Source organism: Streptopelia decaocto (assembly GCF_964273445.1).
Source record: "Streptopelia decaocto genome assembly, chromosome: 13".
NCBI lineage: Eukaryota > Metazoa > Chordata > Aves > Columbiformes > Columbidae > Streptopelia > Streptopelia decaocto.
Genome location: NC_138668.1, coordinates 14,082,495 through 14,106,450, shown reverse-complemented (window position 1 = coordinate 14,106,450; position 23,956 = coordinate 14,082,495). Strand labels below are relative to the sequence as shown.

Genomic DNA, 23,956 nt, shown 5'->3' with positions numbered 1-23,956 from the left:
GAGGGAAGCGAGTGTCACCGGCCGGGAGATGCCCGGCCCTTCCCAGAGCCAGGGCTGAGCGGCAGCCGGGGGACCCGGCTCCGGTTATTCGATTCCTTCACTCGCTTCGGCAGTTCTGGGTTAGATCTTGTCAGGTCATGAGGGCACTGTCAAGTTAAAAGAATAAGAAAGACTAAATTTAGCTTAAACACACACATACCCCCCCCCCCTCCAGATGCGCAGATACCTCCCAAATGCATCGTAATTTGAGATAAAATTTGGCCCCTTTGCACTCCTCGTTCACCTGAACTCAAGACCAAGTGGTTCTGGGGGATCGGTTGGGATGGCACAGTTTCGAACCGGCTTTAAAACTAAATTAAAGCAGAATAAAGATAACACTGCATCATTAGCGACCGTCTTGACCTGGGGTTAATTTTTTTTTTTTTGCTTCAACCGAATAAATAGACTAAATGTAGGTAAAGGCTGAAGAGTTTGTCACCTACCTAAAAAAAAATTAAAAAAAAATAAAAAAAGTTTAAAACAATGCCTCTGATCGTGTTTTAATATAGATGAAACCTTGGTCAGCACAGAAATGCCTCTGCCGAGGTCAGAAGGGGCCCAGGCCCGCACCGCTGCTCCGGGGGGGCGTGTGAACAACAGGGGACCGGAAAACAACCCCCGAGGCCCAGAAACGGGCAAATGCGGCCCCCGGGCTGCCGCAGTGCCGGGGCGGCTCGGCCCGGGCACAACACCACCCCGTGCCCTGCAGCCCGCCGGGGGCGGCCCCCGGGCCGGCGGAGCGGGACGTGGCTGCCGCTGAACGCGGCGGAGGCGCCGGCGCCCGTCACGGCCGCTCCCGGCCAACCAGCAGCGCCCGGGGCGGGCGGCGCTGCGAGGGGCCGCGGACGCCGGTAAACAGCCGCGGCGTGCGGCGGGGGCAGCGGCGGAGCGGGGAGGCCGGAGCAACGGGGGGGACCTGCCGCGCAGGCCGGGACTGGCGGGCTCGCTGACGGCGGCAGGTGCTCCGCGCCGACCGCGACAACGCGCCTGCGGACTCTTTGTGGGAAGTTTGCGGGCGGGAGGAGGGGAGCCGCGGCGGGACTGCAGCAGCCGGGCTGGAAATGCCCCTGAGGAGCCTCCTGCCAGCGGCGGGGCTGCGGCAGCGCCGCTGAAGCCCGCCAGCCTGCCGGGACGCCGCTTCCTCCGGGGAGGGAGGTGACCGAGCCGGCCGCTCTGCGGCTGTTCCGCCCCCGCGGGGCTCGGCTCTTCCCGGGGTGCGGATCCGGCTCTGGGGTTTTGCCCTTTGCTGCCGCCGGGGCTGCAGAGTGCGGTCCTGCGCACCCCGCTCCCGGCTCCGCGCCGGCGCCCGCCGCTGCCGCCCGCCCCACCGGGCAGGTCGGTGCCCGCTGCCGCCGCAGCGCCCTCACGGCTGCATGCCCGCCGCGGTCTCGGCACGGCTGGATTCGCTGGAGTCCTGGGCCTTCCATGCGCTGCTGGTGCTGCCCTATATGTTTTACGTGGGGTTGTTTTTTGTCAACGTGCTGATCCTGTACTATGCCTTCCTGATGGAGTACATCGTGCTCAATGTAGGCATCGTCTTCCTGCCCGAGGATATGGACCAGGCTCTGGTGGATCTGGGGGTGCTCTCCGACCCCGGCTCCGTGCTCTACGAGACGGACAGCGAGCTGGATGTTTTTGATGGGTACTTGGAGTGACGCCCCGGGGCGCTCCGAAGTGACTGCGGGGTGACGCCGCGGGGCTGGGGCCGGTGTCCCGACATGGCCGTAGCTCGGGGAACGCCCCGGGTACCCTCGCAGCGTCTCGACTCTTTCTGCGCATCATCTCTTCCAAATGGTCCCCCCTTCTCCCGGTGCAGGGGCGAGCGGGGCGGCGCGGACCCGCAGTAAGTCATTCCCTGGGGCTCGGCTGGGGCAGCGGCCGCGGGCGGGCTGGGGACAGACCCCCCGGGACAGCGGGGCCACAGACACACGGACACCACCGCAGCTGCCAGCACGGAGCTGTGCAGGCCGGGCTGCCGGGGGCGCGGAGCGGGGCGCTGCCCGGCTGCCCCCGCCGCTCCTGCCGCCGCGCAGCGCCCGGCGGGCCCCGCTCCGTGCCCTCTGCGCAGCGAGAACGGCTGTCCCTAAAGACTAATTTTCACAGTGCTGAGCCACTGCAGCTGCTGTGCTGGGCGTTATGGTTACAGCTCGTCAACAACTTTGCTAATCCGGTCTTGAAAGCAGCTCTGAGTCTAAACGAACATCCAGGCTAATGTTTGTTGAAAATCAGAGACCATGCTCGAGCCAGAAATTTATCATATGCCCTTTAAAACCTCTGTCTTGGATAATAAGAAAACTACCCAGTTCTTCTCATGTTAATTGTAGCGAGAGGGTTTGCTTGATCAATTTATCATGGTAGTTGAGTGATACTAAAACTCTAGAAAATGTTGTAAGGATTTTAGGTATATTGAAATGCAGTCGGGAAGAAAATCACTAGGACTTTCTGTGCCAAATGTATGTTAATGGAAACATTCACAGTTTAAATTGAAATGTGTTACCAAATCTGCCAGTAGAATTTTTAGCAGAATATTATCTGTAAATTTGAAAACCAGTTCAAGATACCTTTTTGTTTTCTATTTGGAATTATGGAAATAGGAATTCAGTTTTAAGGTTACAAACATAACTTTGATGAACATACTATACAAATGCCATTTAACATCAGTATTCTAATTAAAAAAACCCACCACAACAACGACAACTCCAAACAAACAAAAACCACAAAAAACCACCAAGGAAAACCCCCACAAACCTTCCCTTCATACAGATTTTTAAAAGCTGTCCTTCATACAGATTAAAACTATCTCCTAAATATTTCTGTTCCGGTTCCATGTAAAGCAATAGTAGCCAATTTTGGTCAATAGTTTAGAAGGAAAAAATGGAAATCTTTGGTGCTGGAGGGACATCGATCACACAAAACCAGTTGAACAAAGCTTGGTTAAAGGCAGATGGGAGCATAACAAGTAGGGGGGACAGATCTTTGCTGCTGAAGAAATCCCACTGCATATAGTTACTGCCCATGAAAGTGCCCATGCCAGCCTTTGGTGTCCATCCCAAGCAGCTGGATTAGAATCAATTCTGCTAGGACAGAAGGTCTGGAGTAGAACTAAACTCCCCACAAAACACTGTTGGCTGCTTTTCTGGCCGTCATCTCCTCTCCCTTTTCAGCTGGGCAAATAACACACATGATCTGTATTCTAGGAAAGAATTTCGTTAAAAAGAATGGAAATATAAGCAAAATCTTTTGTGTGAAAAGCCCTAGACATTTTCTCCCCCGAAATATCTTCCCTCAAACCCCAAATCGTATTACTCCAACAGCATCTACTGTAGGGATTAAAAACTTTATTTTTAATAACTTTTTTTGCCAAATAGGATTTGTCATGATGAGTTGCATCTAGTTGTCAGGAAGATCTAAGGAGAACAGACATAATTTTTCTCAGTGGATTTTTCCTACTGCATGAACACATAGTTTGACAGAGAGTAGAGTCTGAACATAGTTCTGTTTAGTGTAGATAAATAGTGTTTTTAAAATTTTCCTTCGTATTAATAGGATAAGCAGCTCTGCAAACCGTGTCACCTCCGTATGTAGAAATGCAGAGTCTTCCCAAAGCTCAGAAGTCTCAGTCTATATGGAGCTCTGCACAGGTGCCAGCTCCAGCCTTAATCCTTTAATTTGGAAGTGGTCATGTTAGATGGTGGTTTCCACTGAGAATCAAATCACAAATCCATAAAGTTAGATCAATTATTATAGAGCAAAAAAATGCTATTACTGTCCTTCATCTGTTTATATATTTTATTATATACACAGCAACCAGGCCACAATTTTCATAAGTATTTTGCTACCAGGCAAAGACTCAGCACGTCACCACAAAAAGGAATTTGTGTTAATACCCTGGTTACAGGTTTCTTCCCTGTTCTGTGCCGTTCCTCCTCGCCAGTTCCCTAGCAGGGCAGGCAGAAGAGGGCCCAGTTTGGAGCTGTGTTTTCCACTTTTTGGAGCAGAAATATGTGCTCCCTAGGACGGCTGCCCACCCACCCAGGAGTGATGGGGGTTCACAGGATGCCACAGGAAGAAAAGGTCTCAGTTTTACCAGCAGAGATGAAAAATTCATCAGCACACTCTTTGCATTAAATATAAGAGAAGTGTTCCTTATATGACTCACCAGTGATTACTGAGAACAACTAAAACACTATGATTAACCTCAGCTGAAGCCCTGCAGTGTGCTAATTGCCTTTAGCAAGCGATGCCTTGTGCCCAGGAGGTGAGTGGCATGCGTGACAGGGAAACAAAGGGGGGAAATCCCAAGAGGCGATTCTGCAGGATGTGGAAAGGCTAATTTAGATGTAAAAAGAAAAGGCATGTGGATCAGAATAGCTCTGTTCTCTCTTGGAGCAAAACTCTCACTTGACTAAACTCAGTAGGAGCAAAATTATGTCCAAGTTCCTGAGCATAATTGGTGGCAGAGGTTGAAGGCAGACAACTAAGCAGCTCAAAGAAGCTTCCTATCCTATTCAAATGGAGAAATCCATCTGCATAAACTGAGCCAAATTGAACTTACGTACTGCTTTAGCTTGAGTGTGCCAGGTTCTTTATTATATTTGAAGTCCACTGGAGTAAAGCAATATGACTGTTCTCCTTGTGCTATCTTAAAATCAGATGTGACTCATCACTAAGTACTCTAATCTGAGAGAAAATGAGCAAAAGTAATCAATAATGAAAACCAAATAGGAAATACTGGATTTAATCTTAGAGTACAAGCATTACCTTGCTTCTTCATCAAGGTGAATTCTGATGAACGCCTTCAGTGAGCAGAATCCAGCACTCAAAACTCGTGACTCAGCACTTCTGCTGAATGCCGGTGTCTAAATCCTGACTCAAAGACAGAGCTTTACTCACGAGCTCATTGATACAGCGCCAATCTGGTGTCTGTCTGGGATAGGATGGGCCGGGCAGAGAGAAGGCAGCAGGTGGATCCGTCCTGTGCCTGCTGCTCCTGGCTTCTGTGAGCCCAGCTTACTTGGGCCTCCGTTCCAGCCCTCTAAACCAGAGATGCCCCAAAAGGGAACAGATCAGAAGGGTGTTATCACTAGCAGTGTCAGGGTACACATAAATGCATCAGAATCCACCTGACTTCTTCCTTTTCAGACTTTGAATCTTAAAAATAATGAGCACCATGATCCGTCACTTATTTTACCTTGCCATTTTCTCTATGCTCTTCCCTTATTTGTAGAAATCTCCACGTTAAAAACCAGGTGGTTTGTTGACTCCATGATACAGAGCAGACAGGTATTTTATGCAAGTTATAGTGACAACAATTTTTGGAACTCTGTTGTGAATTCTTAGGTGTTATTAAAATTCACAGAAGTTGAGTCCTCGGACTTGCCCGGTAGCTCTGCTATTGCTTTTCAGCTGTTCTTAAAGGGAATTCCATGCTAGATGGAAGGAAAACAAAATTGTGGTTAACTGATGAACTGGCCATTTAGACTCATTAACAACAGCCATGGCCAGTCCTGGGTCGTTTTCTACCAAATGCATTCATTTATATAATGCAAGGGAGGAGGTGAGTTTTAAAAAGTTTTCCAAAAGCTCCTGTTAATGACATGAATTAAAATGAGGCATAGAAGATTAAGAGACAACTAATTTAGGATAGAAGTACTTCAGGCCTGAATATTTAATGTGTTTCATTTAAAAGCCCCAGCCACAAGTGATTTTAAAGAATAAATTTGGCCACAATGGTAAAAAAATAGCGGAGTAATTTGAACGATGCTTTCTAAGGACACAAGTATGTTTCTAATATATATGATAAAATGGGTAAAAACTAATAGCAGACATATGGAAAATAACTATATATGGAATATAGTGGAAAATTATGATGTGCACTGACCTGTTGTTGGGTAAAGCTCTAGCTCAGTTAATGGACTTAAGGCTATAAACCCTGTGAAGGGCCAGACAGGCCCTGAGGTCTGAAACACTTGGCCAGGAACCTGAAAGCAAAGTCAGGATACAAAACAGAGTCACCGTGTTCCCTTTGATCCAGCTCAAATTGTGAAGAACAATAACTTCACAGACAGAATTATCAAAAATACCATGACTGAGTTTCTTCTAATGCTGGTTGCGCTATAATAGCCATACTGTTAAATGCTTACGGGTATCTTTTAAGCTGTTAGAAGACTATAGTTCTGAGAGTCTAAAAATAGTTGCTACCTTTTCATTTCCCATTGTTTTTTGAAATTTTTGAAATTTTCTGTTAAAAATTAGGTTCGCATGAAATTTGAAGGATGGACTTTTAAATCAGCTGAATGGAAAGGCAAGACTGAATCTCCTGGTCAATTGTATCATTCATACCCCATTTAATATCTGCCACCACAAATTACAGTCTTGGACTAGCAGCCCTACAGCAATACTTGAAACTTCCATTTGACAGCTTTATGCTTTGCTTTGCAGGCCTAAGACATTTTGCTGTGCTATTTTTAAGTCAGCCTAGAATTTGATCTACAATGCAAAATACTAACAATCTCTGAACTGTCTGCTGTGGATCAGAGCTTTTAGTTCAACTTGGAAAGTGATCAGATAAACTCCAAATGAGTAATGTGTTGGAGCTGCTGCTTCCACTTTTCTTGTTCTTGGTTTAAGAAACAGGATTTTGAGTGTTTGGCTGTTAGCAGGGTACTGTAGCTGATTGACATTCAACAGCAACACCTCACTGGACACAAAAATCCTTCTTGTTTCTGCTCCAGCATCTACAGTAAGGGGCACACAAGGAAACGCCGGGATGAGTCAGAGCACGGCGGCCCAGCCCTGCGTTGTGCCTCTGGCAGGGCAGGGGATGCTCTCTGGGCAGTGCAGGGCCCTGACCTCGATCTGCCAGCTATTCTCTTCGTATTTTCTGGCATTCTCCTTGGGAGAATAAGGGATGTTAGAGGGCACATTACTGCCCAGCCCTTTAGCAAATGTTTTCCAAGCCCACCACCTTTTGCTCACAAGATCTGTCTGGAGTCTCTTGCTCGCAGTGCAGCATCCGAATACCTGACAGAGCTTATTTCCTGCAGTCTTGGTGATCTCTCTGTTCACTTTCTTCTCTGCATCACTAATGGTGATGTTGAATAAAAACTGGTCCCTGGCATACTCTGCTACTGACTTCTTTCCTACCAATCCTTATTCTTTGCTTCCAATATTTTAATCTGCTTTCAATCCACAGAAGAACCTTTCCCCAACACTGTGTCACCGTTTGCTTTCAGCAAACCATATCACTCCGTCTGTCCATGCTCGTGCAGAACGTGGGGCCATCGCGTTTCATTCTTCATTCAGGCTCTTCGTAGCTTCTGCTGTGTCTCCAGCATCTTCATGCCCCCGTTAACATCACACCAAGGACAAGTGCGCTCTGACCTTAACAGAAACTGTTACATTGATTTCACTGAAAGGTTGTTCAGGCCTTTACTTCTCAAAGAATTATTATCCATAGTCACAAAAGGGTTTGATTTTTTTTTTTTTTCCAATAAGTCGATGGCCTGGTGCTAAATCTAATGTACACAATGACTTCTCTGTTCATTTTACGTTTAGAGGGTTACTCTGTATTTATGTGTTTTCTTTTAAACAGATTCATTAAACACCTGACATGGATTATAACCAGGTTAATGGAACAAGTAATGAAAGAAACTGTGAAATGTAGAAATGAAAAGAAGGACAAGGGGACAAGAAGAAGAGTTGTCATCAGACCTTGTCAGTTGTGACTTTTCTCCATGAGTGTGCACCAACTGCAGAGATTCTTGCACCATACTGGGCTTCCACAGGTAATTCTGGGATGGACTGTATGAACAAATAATATAATAAAATCAAGACATTACTCAGATTTGATAAACTTTGAATAAATACCACGTCACCCGAATGGACACGCTCTCCATAACTGCTTCAGCGAGTTTTACAATCACACACTGAAACTCTACCAGCCAGTAGTTCAAAGACAGCCCTCTCAGGGGAAAACACGCAGGAGTGACTGCAAGGAGGTTCTGTTCAGGGCAGGATTACGGCAAGAACTGTGCTAGTAAGATATTTTATTTAAATTGTGAGTTTTGAAATAGATCAGAGAGTGAATTTTATATGTCAGATGGATTCATTATCTAACACAAGATATAATACTTTGCAGATTGTTTAAGCTTGTGTTCTTATGTACAGACATGAAAGCAATAAAGACTGACCTTTTCCATGAAAAAGTAAAGTCATTTGTCGGAGTAGTTCTTTTTCAATTTGAATAGAAAAAACTGAAGTGTGCTTTCCAGGAAATTCCAGTTTTTCTACAGGTACCTGCAAATAGTTCCAGACTGTTGAGATGGCCAGCATGGAGGAAATCCTCAGGAAAAACTGCTTAAAATACCCGACCTGAACTGACACACCGGGAACTGCGCACTGGGCCGGGGGCAGGAACCCACATCTTACTCAGGGCAGGCACTGTACTGGTTTAATCTTATTGTATTTTTTAGAAAAGTCTTATTTTCTTAACTGTGCCATTGTTAAGCCAAGTTGATGTAGCAATAACATTTTAGATAAATCAGGATTGCAAATGTTTCTCCTGAACTCTCTCCATGCACCATGTCTCTGCAGCCCATGTCTCTACCATCTGCTCCCAGCTTGGGCTTTGGGATCCAGACCGACGGTGTCATGTGAGTTTCTTGACAGCCGGTCTGAGGGACCAGAGGGTGCCAGTTTAGATCCTTCTTGAAACAATGACAAAGCAACTAGCACATCACACTTTTTTCCTGATACTCTCAGGGTATGGCACTCAAATGGCATTTTTTTAACTCTTAGTGCAGTAGAAATTAGCTCCCACTCCCCAAAATTCCGGCCCCCAAATGCAATTTTCAGCCGCTCCTGCAAGAAATGAACCATTGTCATTGAACAAAGTAGCTGTTCTCCAGCATAGGTTCCATCAGTTATGGTTTGGGGCCTTAAAACTCTGACAAGTGCTTTGTTCCATAAAACTCCTGGCCTGCAATTCAGGGATGAAGTCACTTGGGACACAATATCCCAACACATAAAGATACACTTCGGGAACTAAATCCCCATTTAGACATCTACATAAAGAATAGCCAAGTTTAAAGACTTGTTAAGCTTGTGTTTGCATGCCCATTTGGTACCAACACAAGAAAGGCTGAATTTTGCTGCTGAAGGCAGCAATTCCTGCTGTTTAAATAATTAGAAATTCATGCTGTTCACAGACACAGCTAACATTCATTTTTCAGGGTCACACGTATGCCATTTGAAGAGCCTGGTTCAGTTTGTCATGATAGGTACGTACTGCAGTATCTACTAGTTTGTCATCGTTTCCCTGCAGTGCGTTTATGCCACACGATGCACAGATCAAGCAACACAAATTCCACCAAGTAATTCACTGTGGAGATTCTGAATCTCAGATGAAGATTTCTGATTTCTCAGAACAGCTCAGCTTCATGTGTTCAAAGGATGGGGAGAGGACTCGGATGACAGGACCTGACTACCCCTGTAACACAAGCCTGAGTGTTGCAGCAAGGCTTCTTGGACAACAAAAAGAACGTGGCCAGTGAGAGGTTAGCATTTTTCTCATTCTAAAAGATTTTTAGAACACAGATTTGATCAGAACAGCTTTCTCAGAGTAGCCAGTGACTTCAGTCCTCTATACATGAGGCGCTCATTTGATAAAAGCATTTTAGATAAGCTTTGTCCCACAAGAATATCCAGGCTTTGAACCTTGATTAAATTTAGAACTTTTAACTGCAAAGAAGTCTGAAATTATGAAAACAACTATTTGCTGTTATAAGCAAGTTGCTTCAGTCAGCACTTCTGTATCTCCTAATCCTGGACTTGCAGTCTGTCAGTTGGCATTGCGAGATCCCATTGCCCGTTCAGAAAGAATTATTTTCCATTTCCAGACCACAGAACTGGTAAGTGCCAGCAGGACCCACCTGTCTCCCTTGCACACAGGGTGTTCTGGGCACCTACAATCCATTGCATTTCCAAGAGAAAAACCAAAGCATTTTTCAACAGGTACTACAAGCTAGTGTAAAAAGATATACTTTTATTAATACTTTAAAATGATGTATTAAGAAAACCACAATTTACAATCTGTACATTATAAGCATACATCTCCTAATAACTCATAGAAAGACTACAGCAGTTTACCCAATGTGATTTTATCAGTCTAGACAGGGTCCTGTAACATTCAGCTGCCCGCGTAATATTTAGCACATTCTCAGATACGGTCACAGGGAAGTGTGGCTGCAGAATATATCCCTACAGGGGCATGTGTCATCCAAAGCCTAGTTAAGGGAAGCGAAGACAAGGGCTCAGAGTGGATCTGCGCAGCCGAAGTGCCACGGGCTGACGGGAACATCACACAAGATTTGGCTCAAACTATCTTCCATTCACACAGCTGAAAGAGGGGCATGTAAATGAGATTTTTTTCCATGACTCTTGCTAGAGTTTGGCTAGAGAGAAGAACCAGGCAGATAGCTAAGAAAAATACCACTTTCTACTTACAGTCATACTCTCACAGAGTTTTTCCACCTTGCTCTGTTGTACTACTACCTGCACATACTAGGTGTGCTTCCCTGCTCGCCTTTGATTAACAGAAACAACAAACCAGACCTTCCTTCTTTCCTTAACTTGCCCACCTTCCACCTCCCTGCTGTCAGGACTCCACAGGCACTGAAGCTTTAGCAGAGAAGTATAATCTGCTGGAAAGAACATAAAGATTGGTGGTTTGAACTGTTTAAACTGAGGACTTTTTGAAAACCAAGTAACAGAGTATTTGAGGGGTGAGTTGGGAAATTCTAGTATTGTCAGCGCTTCCTAACAGGAGAGATTTCAAGGAGGTTGTTGAGCTAACCATGAAGCAGAGACCTCCCTTCCCAGTTTGTGGCATATGGAATATTCCAAGCTTTTTCCATCCTTTTATGTTTTTCTGCCTCCAGACCAAATCTGGACAGGGAGCCTGAATACCATTCCTGACAATTGTCTCTGTATGATTACAAGTTTTCTCAATGTTCACAAAGCTGAAATAAAAGAGAAAAGGAAAAAAAAAAAGATGAAAAAAGGAGACAATTGTTTCGCTACTGCAGTCAGCAGGACCGGTATTTGGCCCACATACCACTGAGAACCAGCAGCGCAGACACACGGTAACACTTTGAAATACATTATTGTCTGTCGTTGCCTAGTTATTCATAACTCTGTAGAAGAAGGCCACATAAACCACACACAGCAGTGATTTCACTGTCAAGTATAAAATAGATGTCGCCACCTGCAAGCCAGGAACTAAATCCCAATCCAAGTATATGAACGAAGAACAAAAAAACGAAGTCCTGATTTGAGACAGAGTAAAAACCTTTGAAGACTGTCACTTTGAGGATTTTTGTGCAATAAACTGAAGCTATTTGTATGTATTCAGATTTCTGTGATAATGTCAGAAAAATCCTTAACAGTCTTCCAGCTTTAATTAATTTCTTCTCTTTACTTCATTTTTCTTCCACTCCCAATCTTTCCGAAGGATGCTAGAGTTGGGTTATGGTCGGACTCGATGATCTTGAGGGTCTCTTCCAACCAAAATGATTCTATGATTCTATAACAAGAGAGTCGTAGAAAATATCTTTCTATCCTTTATGACGGCATTGGTGATTCGCGTCAAGAAAAGAACCACTTCTAGATTCTCATAGATAATCTGACAATATCAAATTGTTTTCTAAGACTGATTATTCTTTTTTTATGCTCCTGGCCTTAATGCTTCAAATCAGTCCAGACAGGCAGGTGAAATCCATAACACTGAGCTTTGGAAGTCCAAAATCATCAAACCAAATTTGATCAGTTACCACTGGCACCATGAAACAAGTATATTTGATCTCTCACTATATCAGATGTCGCAGGTCCAGAAGCTTGAAGTCTGGTCTTTGATGAACTGATGATGGAATTTCATACTCTCAATATCCTGGTGATTTCTGGTCACCTTTAATGGTGATCACAATATCCAGATGCTCTTTTCATCTTTGAAAGTTCATATTGGTTAAGTCTTCCTCACTTCAGTAGAAACACAACGAGGTGTTGGAATAGCATTTTAAATGACCTCTAAAGTTTTTGAACTCCATCATTCACCCAATTCAAGCATCACCCAGAAGCTTAAATGCGACTTATTTTCATTCTGCTACCATCATGAAAATCAGCCACCGATTCATAAAGCAGCAAGAGGACAGGAAAACACAGAGGACACCTTCTCCTCTTCTTTATGTTACCTGTGAAATGATGGAAACAGAATATTAGATATATGCTCCTCAGCTTAATTACCATTAACACCACTAAAACCGTATCTTTGATGTGCTCTGAAAACAGACAGCAGTCACTGGTGGATGTTTCAAGTTTGGGAGGTGGGATCTAGAGTTCCTGCTGCTGATGATCCTCAGTGCCAATGAAGAAGGAAGTTTCCTCACATACTCAGATACTGCTCTAATGTGGTCACTGCATGTGCTGCAAACATGAGAGAAGGGCACTGGAGGGAGATGCAAGGGGTTGTTCATGCAGAGCTATGTCAAACACATCTTTTGCTTGGTGTTGAAAGCTGACCTGCATCCACGAATTGCCGCTTTCATAGATCAGAGCTCTCTACCACTGACTGCCATTGCTCTGACCAGAGGAAAACTGAGGTCTCTTGGGAGCTGAACTACATGTTCAGAGCTCTTACCACATGCTCCCCTTGAATGCCAGACACAGGCTAGAGAAAGCTTTGCTTTTGTGAGGTTTCCTGCCAGCGTTCATACCCCTAATGTCTCCTTTCCCACGAAGGTATGGTTATTCAACAAGAGAAAGGATTAGTTGTACTGTAGGCTGTTAAGGATCATGACAATTTTTCACTGCTGCTGTGTGAAGCTGATCTGTGGAGCTGGTTTGGCACCTGAGTCTTCTACAACCTGGGTCATGCAAAAGCTCGGCTTACTGCATGGCTTAGGGAGCTGCTGGCAACTGCAGCCACTGCCAGGACCACTCAAACCACAGCTCAAGCAGCTGGAGATCACTCTGGAGTGTGGTTTTTGCCATCTGAAAAAAGCTGCAGGGCATCTGGTGTCCGGCTCGACTCTGGCTTCTCATTCTTCACTGGGAACATTTCACTGATGCATCCTGCGCCGTTTTTTTTAAGAGCAAGAGGAAGCACATGGCAGAAAAAGTGGGAGCAGAAATCTCTCAGAAAGCCCTGACTTGCCATGCCTGCTGCAGCTCCTTCAGTCCAGGAGCATCCAGGCAGGCAGATTAGCTAATTGCTAACGGTGCAATTATTTCAAGGATCCTTGAAACCGTGAAGGTAGAATCAATGAAGTAAAAGTGGCTGCACCACACAAAACAGCCTGAGAACAAGGAATGCAGGACCCAGTGGTTTGCTCTCAGTACAGTGCAGACACAGCTTCATTGTGAGACAAGCAGCTGTTGAGGATCTGTACTAAACAAAGGAAGAGTGAAAGGATTTGCTAAAAACCAACACAAAACAATCTCAGAAGAGTAGAGAACTCACCTGTTTAACATAAGAAGTGCACAGAGCTATTTATTTTTCTGCACCAGAACAGAGAGGTAAACAGGCAGCTGCCAGCCGCTGAACTGGGCTGAACTGGGTGGCCTAAAGCCCAGCCTTGTTGCAGCAGCTCCTGCAGTCTGCTGGTGGCAGGGAAGGGTGGATGTGAGTGGAACAGGGGGAAAGGGGCCTGATGTGACACTGATTTGTGCCACTCCAGCGCAGCAGCTCCTTCCTGAGCCACGTGTGCACTGGTGCTGTCTCTGTGCCAGCCAGCCAGCCCAGAAGCCACAGCTGCCACAGAAACAAATCTTGTTGTCTCATGGAGCCAGGGTTTATGGTACCTTTATGGGATCATCCAAGTCTACACACTGATCCTAGAGTCCAGCTGCTGCAGGTGTTCGAGAACTCCATAGGGAATGGTGGGATTCCACATCCTGTAAGGGCAAATTCAGAAAGGAAAGAGATTTTAAGAAGCGTAATTTGCTGCACGGGTTTTTTTATGTATTTGGTACATATGTGTTTTGTTTTGTTTAGTTTCTTTTTAAAGTTGCCTTTCCCTTTTGAATATCAATCTATAAAAGTATTTAAGCTATGGTATGAGGTTTATTACAAGAAAGCAGTTCACTGCTCCATAACCTGATACAGGACACGCTACAGTCCTGTCTCCATAACTGTTCTTGATCTTTCTACCAAACTCCCTTCCCCTGAACGCACACTGGCAGCTCCAGCCTATTTAACCTCTGACGATGGCTGTTTATTGTTCAGCCTTCAAACGCAAGTCCTGCAGCGCCAGGCAGGTCAGGTACTCTGGTAGGACAGAGATTAACAAAGGGAGGCTCAATGCAAACTGTGCTTAAAGCAGGACAAGCTTGCTCGCCTGGGACAATTGGGAATTAATTCAGCTGAAACCAGAGAAAACATTTTATAACATTTCTGTGTCTGCTTTTGTATTTTGGTGTTGTCTTCTTTTTCACGCCTCTTATAAATCTGACAAATACAGGACACAGCTTTAGCATGAATTCTAACCCAACTTACAGAATGAAGATACAGCAAGCAGGATATCAAGAGACTTACACCAAGTTCTTTATATGGGGACATTTGCGCAGGCTGTCAGTCAGCTGCTGGGCTCCAACACCAGTGATTTTGTTATACTGAACCCTGAGGAAAAAAAACCCAAAAAACCTTTGTTAATCCAGATCACATCATGTAGCAGTGTAATCCAACACTTCATTCAAAACAAAAAATATTCTATGGGCTTATCTGTAGATGGGGGAAGAAAGAAAAAGAAATAGATCCTCAATTCAAAAAGCTCATAATAAAATACTCAGAAGGTCAAACTGGAACTTGATTAAGTTAGTTCATCTGAGTGATTCTGTATTCTCTGTAGCCAAGGTCCTTCTCCAACTCCCCATCGCCCTGTTCTCCCATCTTAAAACCAATTTTTCATTTTTTTGTGGTGAACTGCTCCTTAATCCTTTTTAACCACTAACTGCTGAACTCTGCACAGCCACATTTTCCCTCTGAAATTGCCCTGAAATTTTCTTCCACAAATTCTGTCTCCTCTGCCCTGAGCATGGAAGATTTAAATTTCAGTATCCAAGCAAATAAGCTTTCCCAGGTCATCTCCAAAGACTTCATACTCACTCCAGCACTCTTAGAGATGCCATCGCAGGAAGAACTTTCGCAAGATTTTCTGCTCCAAAATCACAAATGCTATTATTGTACAAGCTGCAGGAAACCAAACCAGTTTAGTCACTATTGAAGAATGGATCATGTAAACAGGTTATATATTAGATCAAGGAATTTCAGACCTGGTTGGTACATCTTAACTTCCAATTTATCCTTATCTATTTGCAGTTCATGTTTAAAACACAATTGGATATTTTCTGTATCAAGTGAGACAAACGGTCACATCCCTTCTTGAGCTAGTACAGCTACACACAAATACGTCTAGATTCTTCATGAATGATGAGAAGATTTCTGTCCACATTAGATCAAATTAAAAATCTGCAAGAACATGAATCTCAAGTATTTAGAGCATAGCATTGAAAGGATTTCCATGGGAGCAAATTATTCCAGAATTGCACACCATGGCTTCTTGCATTCTCTCCAGAGACACTTCATCCAGGCCTACGCCAGACATTTTAATGAAGGGGGATGAACCACTGGTCCCATATCAGCAAACACACCACCTTGTTGCTGGCTTAGGGCTTAGCACTGCGCTTAGCAAGCTCCACATAAGCTCACAGTAGATCATGGCCCCAGGCGCACATTTGTACAGGGTATTATTCATCAGTGAGTATTATGGATTGGATTTAAAAATCAGTACAGTCTTCAGTATATTCCTGGGTCATATATTTCTCTCCTCTCTAAAGGCTTCATGCAAGAATGAAGTCAAAAGCTGGGCTGCTGCACAGTGTATATATTTGTTTCATGTTCAATATTTCTAATAGAGATAGTAAACTATGCGGTATGAAACGTGCTATATAAACCAACTAAACAGGACGTAACTACTTACCTTAGTGTCTTTAATGACAACAACGAAGGAAGAGCTGTAGCTAGTTTCTCCGCACCCACATCTGTTATCTTATTCTGTGATAAGCTACAGTAAGTGAGATTGCTTTGTTAGTGGAGCACATTTATTCTAATTTTTTACAATGTGGGGATTTATTTTTTGAATATAATTGGACAGTCTGTTTAGACCAAATACAGGGAAAAAGACAAATTATGGCCCTTGAAGGGAAATAAGGAATTGCCATAGCATGAACCTATTTCTGTAACGAATGCACAGATTAAGTATGTCCATAGACTCATTGGTCTTCCATGCCCATGTGTTAGTTATGGCCATAATTGGTAACACACAGTCCCTTAGGGCTCTGGGTTTAATCTATATATTTTCAAAAATTTCCAGAACTGTCAACCTTGCACTTACTTTAATGTTTCCAGTGATTTCAGGGTTGGAAAAACTTCAGATAGACTCTTTGCTCCTTCATCTCCTATGCCATTTTCACTCAGAGCATCAAGGCTGGGTGATGACAAAGAGAGAATTAGCTTCCCTTTTTATTTACATTTTTGCAGTTTATTCACCTCAGAGACCACTCTATGTATCTTGAGAAGCTCCTTCTCTGCAGTAGCCTCAATCAGCAAGAAGCATCACACAAATTACAGCTTCTGTAATAAGCAGCTTTCTGCTTCCCAAATTTACAGTGCAAGATTATTTTTTACTGGTTGAATGGCTTGACCCATTTCCTTTGATATGCAAATGGTAGCACTTAATGCCTTGCTTCCACCATACACTGAAGAATATTAAAATGGTTATGAAATAGCTGTTCCAGCTATGCTGAAATGAGATTTCCTGAGCACACAGAAATACAAAACTGACAAAATTCAGCAGATGCCTGAACAGCACCTTCTCCAGATAGGGCATATTAGAAATGAAGTTTTTCCTCATTCAGGTATCCAGACAGAAAGAGCTTCAGATAGTCACAGTTTTAGATACTGGATCCCGTTCTAATCTGACAGACAACGCTGGGATACATTGGACTCATTCCAATTTTAGAGCTTTATTGTTTTCCCAAAATATCATGAAAAGGCCACATACAATATAGACAGTCAATGGGCTGAGCCACTAAGGCCAAAGTTCCCCTCAAAACCCAGTAATCTTCCCACAGAGATGATGGCAGGATATTGACTATCGTTGCTACAGTTGTTTCTGCGTAAAGAAGCTTAAAAATTCAGAGACAGCTGGTTTGTCATAGATACAAAAGAATAAATAGTAACTGGAGTTCTTGAATCTCCATTTCTAATACTGCTCCTGGTAAAGGAAGGGACAAAGACTGGGGGAAAATAGGTGGGCAGAATAAAACCAGATATTAGCTGAGTATCAAATCCACAAAGCTCAATCTCTTCCAGGTTCTACCAGAAGTTCAGGATGTCCGTTGACACCGAAAGGTGCACAGTACCAGCACAAGTACTGAAGTTAACCCCCAAATTTGACAGTGCTGCTGAGTCAGGAGGGGGCCTGTTCCCTCCCGGGGCAGACAGGACTGTGAGTCCCTCAGAAGCCTCACCAGGAGGTTGCCAGGGGCTGGGGTGCATGATGGAGCTGGAATGAAGAAATAATTAACCCCGAAGGTGGTGTTGATCGGTGCCGTGGCAGGAAGGGGGAGCACCCCGAGGGCTCTGTGTTAATACTAAGCCTTTCCCACAAGCTTTTAACCTCTGAGGAACCTGTGGGGGAAGTGACTGAAGAGGTATTGAAGGAACTACTTCCAAGTGTCTGAAGGGAGATAAAAAGCATGAGCTTTTAGCCTGTGGTTATATTCTTGTCATCAAAACAAGTTGTCTTGTTGGTAAATAAAATGTTTCTTGAGTATCTGAGCTCCCCCATCATTAAGGGCTGCTGAGGAGCAACATCAGGCATGTTAATCTGTAGCATTACTCACTCTAAATGCTGAAGTGATGGAAATGCTGCAAGAATTTCCACAAGTTTTAGGAATCCCTGTAGGCCACATACTGGACCCAGCCTGGAAGAAAGAAATAAAGACATGCAGTGCTTTTTACATGCTCAGAAGCAGCAAACATTATGAATTTTTAAGTTCTTCCCCTGCAGCCCCAAATGCATAAAATCAGAAGTGAGGCCAAGTGTAACAGTTCTAGAGTGGGTCAGATATGAAAAGCAGGAAACAGAAGAAGACCTGATGAGAATTCTCCATTGCACTGGTGTGATTTCTGTCCAAATTAACTCACATGCGATAGCCGGATGTTTTAAGCAATACAATAACCTTGGAGGCTGCTTACAGTTTGTGGGAAAAAAGAAGTGTTACTACAGCTCATTTCTAAAGTCAGTGTTTCCAAGTCACTCTTCCTTCTTCCAGGAAAATGGTGCTAAATATTTTATTTGGGAGGCATTCTCTGGCCTTATTCTCTCACAGCCTAAGCTCTGATAGGGCAGCAAATTACATCAGAAGACTCAGATAGAAAAGTTAAGCATTTCTGGGGAAAAAATATTTCCCAGGTAGTTGGATCACAATAAAGATGTGGCACAAGATCTACATCTGGTGATAAGGAGCCAACTTGTAGTAAAATCAAAACAAATTGATACAACCATGTTGATCTGTATCACCACAGGAGCCAGAAATGATGTTTTTTGAGTTTTGTCCGTAACTTAATAAATCTAGTTGAGAAAAGAAAAATAGAAATAAATGATGTTTACTTAATGCTTTACCATAAACTAACTATACACCAGCTCAATGACTGTACCAATATCCACGACTTTTCTCAGTCTACAATGTAATCTCGTATCAATGAGCAGAGAGGAACAGCACTTACGCAAATTCTAGTTTTCTGAGGTTTTTGATGGCAGGAATTTCATAGTTGCTGCAACCAGATGCATCTTGCACACTAAATAAATCACAGCAGAACCAAAGTATGAGAAATATTTTAGTGAATAAAATAGTGCTTTACAAATAATTTCTTAGTAAAAATTTACAGGAGATAAACCACTGCTGTGTTAACTGAGGAACGAGGAACTTCAGAATAACTTCAGCTCCACTCTTTCTTCATTCAATTGATTGCAATCTGATAAAGTACTTTCCATAGTGCAGTCATTTGCTCTTTTTCCAATAAAACTTAAAAATACATTCCTCTAAATGAAGTATTTTCTATCAAACATGATTTTTTTTGGTGTGCATTTTATTAAAATATTCTGCCCTTGTTAAAATTAAGTCATCATTTTTAGTTAAATTTTTTAAAAAAGGAGAAAACAAACCAACAACAGCAATAACAAAAACCCACAAAAACCAACCAACAAACCAACCAAACAAAAACCAACCAGCAACCCTGAAACACCAAAATCCTTGTGCATACTTTGCATTGCAACCCATCCCCCAGCCACATTATGAGCAGGGATGAAACCCAGGGTTTATAGATCATGTAACACAAGCTTTTCCCCCCTGAGCTGAAGCACTGACTGAGCTCTGAGCTAAAGGACTCACTCAGGCCATTTGTGACTGGTGCAAAACAATCCTTCATTTATGGCCCAGGTGCTACAAGGGGGACAAATCAGTTATCCCAAGTTATGTAACTGAAAGCAATTAGAAGGTAGTGTGCTCAGAGATCAAAGAGAAAACTGAAGAAAAAAATGACAGCTGGCTTTTTTATTGGCAATTTTAATACAAATTCTCATGTTGCTGTCATTGCTCCTCCGGCCGTGACAACCACCACACGCTGGGGTGGGAGACTCTGGGACGGTCCAGGAGCTTGTGCAGCGTTAGTTATGGCTCCTTTGGACAAGCAGAGGACCCCACTCTCCAGCACCATCAGTGAACCCATATTTTCTTAAATCACTAGTATTTTAAGAGGACCTTTGATCACAAATGAGCCTACCAATTGATCATCTTGTCCTGTATCTCTACCAGGTCTGAAAGGTCACTGATGTCCTTCATTGTCTTTGCCTTAAAGGGATCAAGAACAAACTTCTCTGTTGATGCTTTCAGCAGTTCATAGTCTTTTGTCTGCTCTAAAGATTTCCAGAGCCTGAGGGTATCACTGAGGGAGGCCCTGTGAAGTGGCAAAACATGCAAAATCAACAGATATGACTGGTGTTGTTGCATAAAAATGTCATCTACATATAGATGTCTACGTGTATATGTCTACTATCTGCAAGGAGTGACCAACCTGAACGATGCCACATTTGTTAGGCCGACCAAGTCTTTCAGCCCTTGTATGTCAATGCTGCTGTTTCGCAAATCCAAGGAAAACTCTTTTCTTGACCTTTTTAAAACAGAGTGCAGTACATGGACATCAGGTGGAGTAAGAACTATGCCCAGAAAAGACAGGTCTGGCTTGAGCCTTAAGGCCACATGCTGAAAAAGATAACTGCTTTGTGTTTCATAAATACAATGGAAGAGCTCGAGTAACCTCTCTGGACAGAGCTCATTTATCTGCAGCCTTTTAATATACTTCAAGAGTGTTTTCTGCTTCTTGGGTGATTGTTTTACATCTTTATTTGAAAGGCAGCAGAAGCAGGGGTCATCCTGGAGGAACAACAGTCCAGCCAAAAATCGAGGCACTAAATCTAACCAGTTATAAGGTTTTTTCTTCTTGGATGGAAAAGACAGGTACTTTGTTAGACTTTTATCCTTGATCTCTTCTGCTAATATAAGGTGAAGCGCACCCAAGAAATTCTGAATGACAAAATCAGAGAATGTGTTCCCAAATTCCTCTTCTCCAGTATCTGAATGGTTGAGGAATGCAAATGGCAGGAAAAATCCATGTTTCAGAGCAAACTCTTTAACTTCCTTAGAAGGAAGAAGATCACTTTTCAAGGCACTTTGGTGCTTTTCTCCAAGGTGCCAGGCTAGACGGGCTAGTGTAGCAAGGCTCTCTTGATTTTGCAGGGCCGTAACATCTGTTTGCATAGGCATCATCTTTTGCTGGACAAATTTCAGGAAGACTGTAGTAAGAGTTGAAGGAAGGTTTTTGTCTCCAGTTTCAAGTACTGTCTCACACAGAAAACAAACAAATCTGCACATAACAGGGCTGTAACAATGACTGAACAGGTACTCACGCTCCTTGATTAAGTTCAGTGCATTATCACAGTAGGGTAATCCTTCAAAGTATTTGGTTATGTACAATTCCCTCTGCTGAGGGGAAAATCCTACTAATTCAATGGTCTTATCCACTTTGGACACAAACTGGTACACCTTGTCTTTTGGTCTTGCTGTAAGTAATAAAGTACAACCATTGAGGATCTTCTTTTGGATGAGTCCTGAAAGCAGCTCCTTGACGCTGCACAAGGCTTTTTCAGGCTGGCTGGCCGAGCAACGGGGAAAATTCTCATGATCGTGCAACCCTTCAAAACCATCAAAAACCAGGAGGACTTTAGCAGGATTTTGCAATATGTACTCGAAGATCTCTTTGCTTCCCTCTTGAGGTTTTACAAAAAAATCAAGCAGCAGATCCTTCAAGCTGTATCGCTTCTCAGGCAAGCTTATTTGTTTGCAGTCAAACCAAAATACAAATTCAAACTGAGAAAGCTCTCCACTGGACCAGTCCTGGCAGATCTTCTGGACAAGAATGCTTTTGCCCATTCCTGCTTTTCCCAGCACCACAATCACTTTAGTCTCTAAGTCTTTACCTCCTGGGATCTGAAATATTTGGCTTCTTGTAAGAGCTGCTTTTTCCTTCCCTTGCTGACTGCAAGTTACCAGCTCCTTTTCCATTGCTTTTATGCTGTTCTTCCCAGTCTTGGTTTCAGTTTGGCTCTGAAAAAGTGTCCCATCAATAAACAGGTGATCAAGAGCTACTTCACGCTCCATGGCCACAGACTTGCACACATCTCGGAAATATTCCATAAGTGATGCACAGAAATCTTCCACTGGCTCTAAGGAAGTAAAAAGCACACACAAACTGAAGAAACCAGTCCACAAATCACACCGTTGCTTCAGAGTGGCTTAAGTACTAATTATAATATGTTCAAAATACATCAGTTCCCATAAAGCACGTAGGTCAGGATTTATCCCATCCAACTGCAGGTACTCAAATTAGGAGTGCAGGCACAATAGACACTTTGAGACCTAGGAATTGAATAATTCTGGAGGTATCTACACATCTGATAAAAACAGCATATACACTGACCTCCTAAGTAGGTATTACAGCCAGATATCTAAAGGTAGACAAGTCTAACATCTTAAAAACGGGAATTGTGCTCAGACACTTGTAACAGTTTCACAAATTGTTTAAAGACAATTACTAGAAAAAGTAGCTTTTCTGTATGGAAAGAAACACAGAAAAATTAGGAAAAAATACTGGAAGTTTTAAGCTTGAGAGATCTAAACTCACTTGGTCTTTTGAGAGGTTCTTCAGAAGGAATTAGGGGAACTCGGACTTCTTTGAACATTTCCAAACCTGGAGAAACAAAACAATCTGATTGAAAACACCTAGATGGTCACTGATGCCGCTTCACTAATTTTAACAGTAGGGCTAATGCAAATTTTTGAGTTCATTGCAACATAAATTATGTATCCTCCAGAGAAAGAGGTATCTTGTTTGTTTTACGAGGGAAAGGAGAAAAAATCCTCACAGAAGTCCGATTTGGCTGACACAACCCGCTACAGGCAGTACGACACCAAACAAGATGACCAACAGTGGTATGAAGCAGAAGACCTATCACAACAAGGTGACATCCGCTGTTCTTTTCAAACGTCAGTGTTGTGCACAAATTCACATTCACTTCTTTATGTCATCCAAAGCAATAGCGTCCTTTTGTTATTCTACACCTGTGACCAAGCGTTAAGTGTGAATTTACCCATTACTCCTCCTGATGAAGTACTGTCACTGTCCATTTTTCTTTTTGCCTGGTTTCAAACTACTGCAGACCTCTGCAGCCCGCCAGATGAGCAGTGTCTGCCATACACAAAGAAATTGGGAGTTTTTCAGAGCAAGCATGTTTTCTGTAGACTGTTACTGACAGAGTATTAGTTTTGAGAAAACTTGGTAGGAAAATCTTTGCAGATGCAGGACGGAATTAAATTGATAAGACACTGTAACAAACTCAACCTCATCAATAGTCTTGTGGTAATCACACTCAGCAGAGAGATGGAAAAAACAAACAAAACCCACACAAAACCCCCAAACAGGCTAATCTCCCTAGATTTGTACAGATGTATTTAGTACCATAATATTTGGTTCATCCTGAAGTAGAATGTAGTTAAAAAAACCCAATCCATTCCTACTCTGCACACCAGCAACAGTTGGAATGGTTAGAGTTCAGAGTTGCTTCTAGCAGACTTCTAATTAGCAAGTGCTTTTCCCAGTGCAAGAATACATTTAATATAGAAATAGTACTCCTTGTAGAATAAAAAACAACTTAAGATATTAAATAAAGAGGGGACATGCCAGTTTTCAGGCAAGTGGCTGATTTTGGTTTACTATTTATTTCATTAAATAAAAACAAGAAGAATGAAAACCAAGGAAAGGTATAATGAGACATTTAGATGGGAAGCAGCATCCGCCAAATCAACCAGGTGTTAATATATTTAAAAGGAAAAGAGACTGGTTTGGTAGCTTATGTGCTATTTTTTCTGCTGCATTTGGAATTCTTAAGTTTGCAACATAGTCACATATGTTGTGCTGCTGTAAATCAGTTTGAATTATTAGTATTGTATATATAATCTACAAACACTTCCCCAAAGCTAGGGGTATTTGTTGCTATTTCAGGTGGTGGTCGCCACCAGAGGGCAACAGATACTTGTACTAAGCTGCAAGTAACTGTGATCACCAAGGTATACTGAGATCATCAACCACTGAAATCAACCCCCCTGTTCTAAGAGCTCTGAGGGCTGGAAGAAAAATGTCTGAGGAAAGTTTTCTACCACAGGTGGGCCTCTTATCCCCTGA

At 43.2% G+C, this 23,956-nt stretch overlaps 2 protein-coding genes across 7 annotated transcripts in view; one reads left to right on the top strand and one right to left on the bottom strand.

Annotated features, from left to right (window-relative positions):
* The first annotated feature begins 758 nt into the window (after nucleotides 1-758).
* DEXI (Dexi homolog) lies at nucleotides 759-8,246 on the top strand. Of its 2 annotated transcripts, XR_014185323.1 has the most exons (3): nucleotides 759-890; nucleotides 1,570-1,882; nucleotides 7,634-8,246. XR_014185323.1 is itself a non-coding variant. In XM_082064754.1 (2 exons), exon 1 carries the CDS (start codon nucleotides 1,413-1,415, stop codon nucleotides 1,692-1,694), a length of 282 nt encoding a protein of 93 aa, XP_081920880.1. In that variant the 5' UTR covers nucleotides 910-1,412; the 3' UTR covers nucleotides 1,695-1,882; nucleotides 7,634-8,246. The 2 variants fall into 2 exon arrangements, 1 of the variants encoding a protein (XP_081920880.1); XM_082064754.1 differs by lacking the exon at nucleotides 759-890 and having other exon boundaries at nucleotides 910-1,882.
* A 1,869-nt stretch (nucleotides 8,247-10,115) lies between these two features.
* CIITA (class II major histocompatibility complex transactivator) overlaps nucleotides 10,116-23,956 on the bottom strand; it is a gene marked incomplete at its 5' end in the record, with an annotated part of 32,499 nt that continues 18,658 nt past the window's right edge. For all 5 annotated transcript variants that reach the window (XM_082064665.1, XM_082064666.1, XM_082064669.1 and 2 more), the window contains 11 exons: nucleotides 10,116-12,287; nucleotides 13,897-13,989; nucleotides 14,630-14,713; nucleotides 15,200-15,283; nucleotides 16,074-16,157; nucleotides 16,488-16,580; nucleotides 18,001-18,081; nucleotides 18,887-18,958; nucleotides 19,943-20,116; nucleotides 20,234-21,941; nucleotides 22,400-22,465. In XM_082064665.1, the coding sequence (XP_081920791.1) occupies nucleotides 13,917-13,989; nucleotides 14,630-14,713; nucleotides 15,200-15,283; nucleotides 16,074-16,157; nucleotides 16,488-16,580; nucleotides 18,001-18,081; nucleotides 18,887-18,958; nucleotides 19,943-20,116; nucleotides 20,234-21,941; nucleotides 22,400-22,465 (2,519 nt within the window). In that variant the 3' untranslated portion in view covers nucleotides 10,116-12,287; nucleotides 13,897-13,916. The remainder of the gene's footprint in view (nucleotides 12,288-13,896; nucleotides 13,990-14,629; nucleotides 14,714-15,199; nucleotides 15,284-16,073; nucleotides 16,158-16,487; nucleotides 16,581-18,000; nucleotides 18,082-18,886; nucleotides 18,959-19,942; nucleotides 20,117-20,233; nucleotides 21,942-22,399; nucleotides 22,466-23,956) is intronic.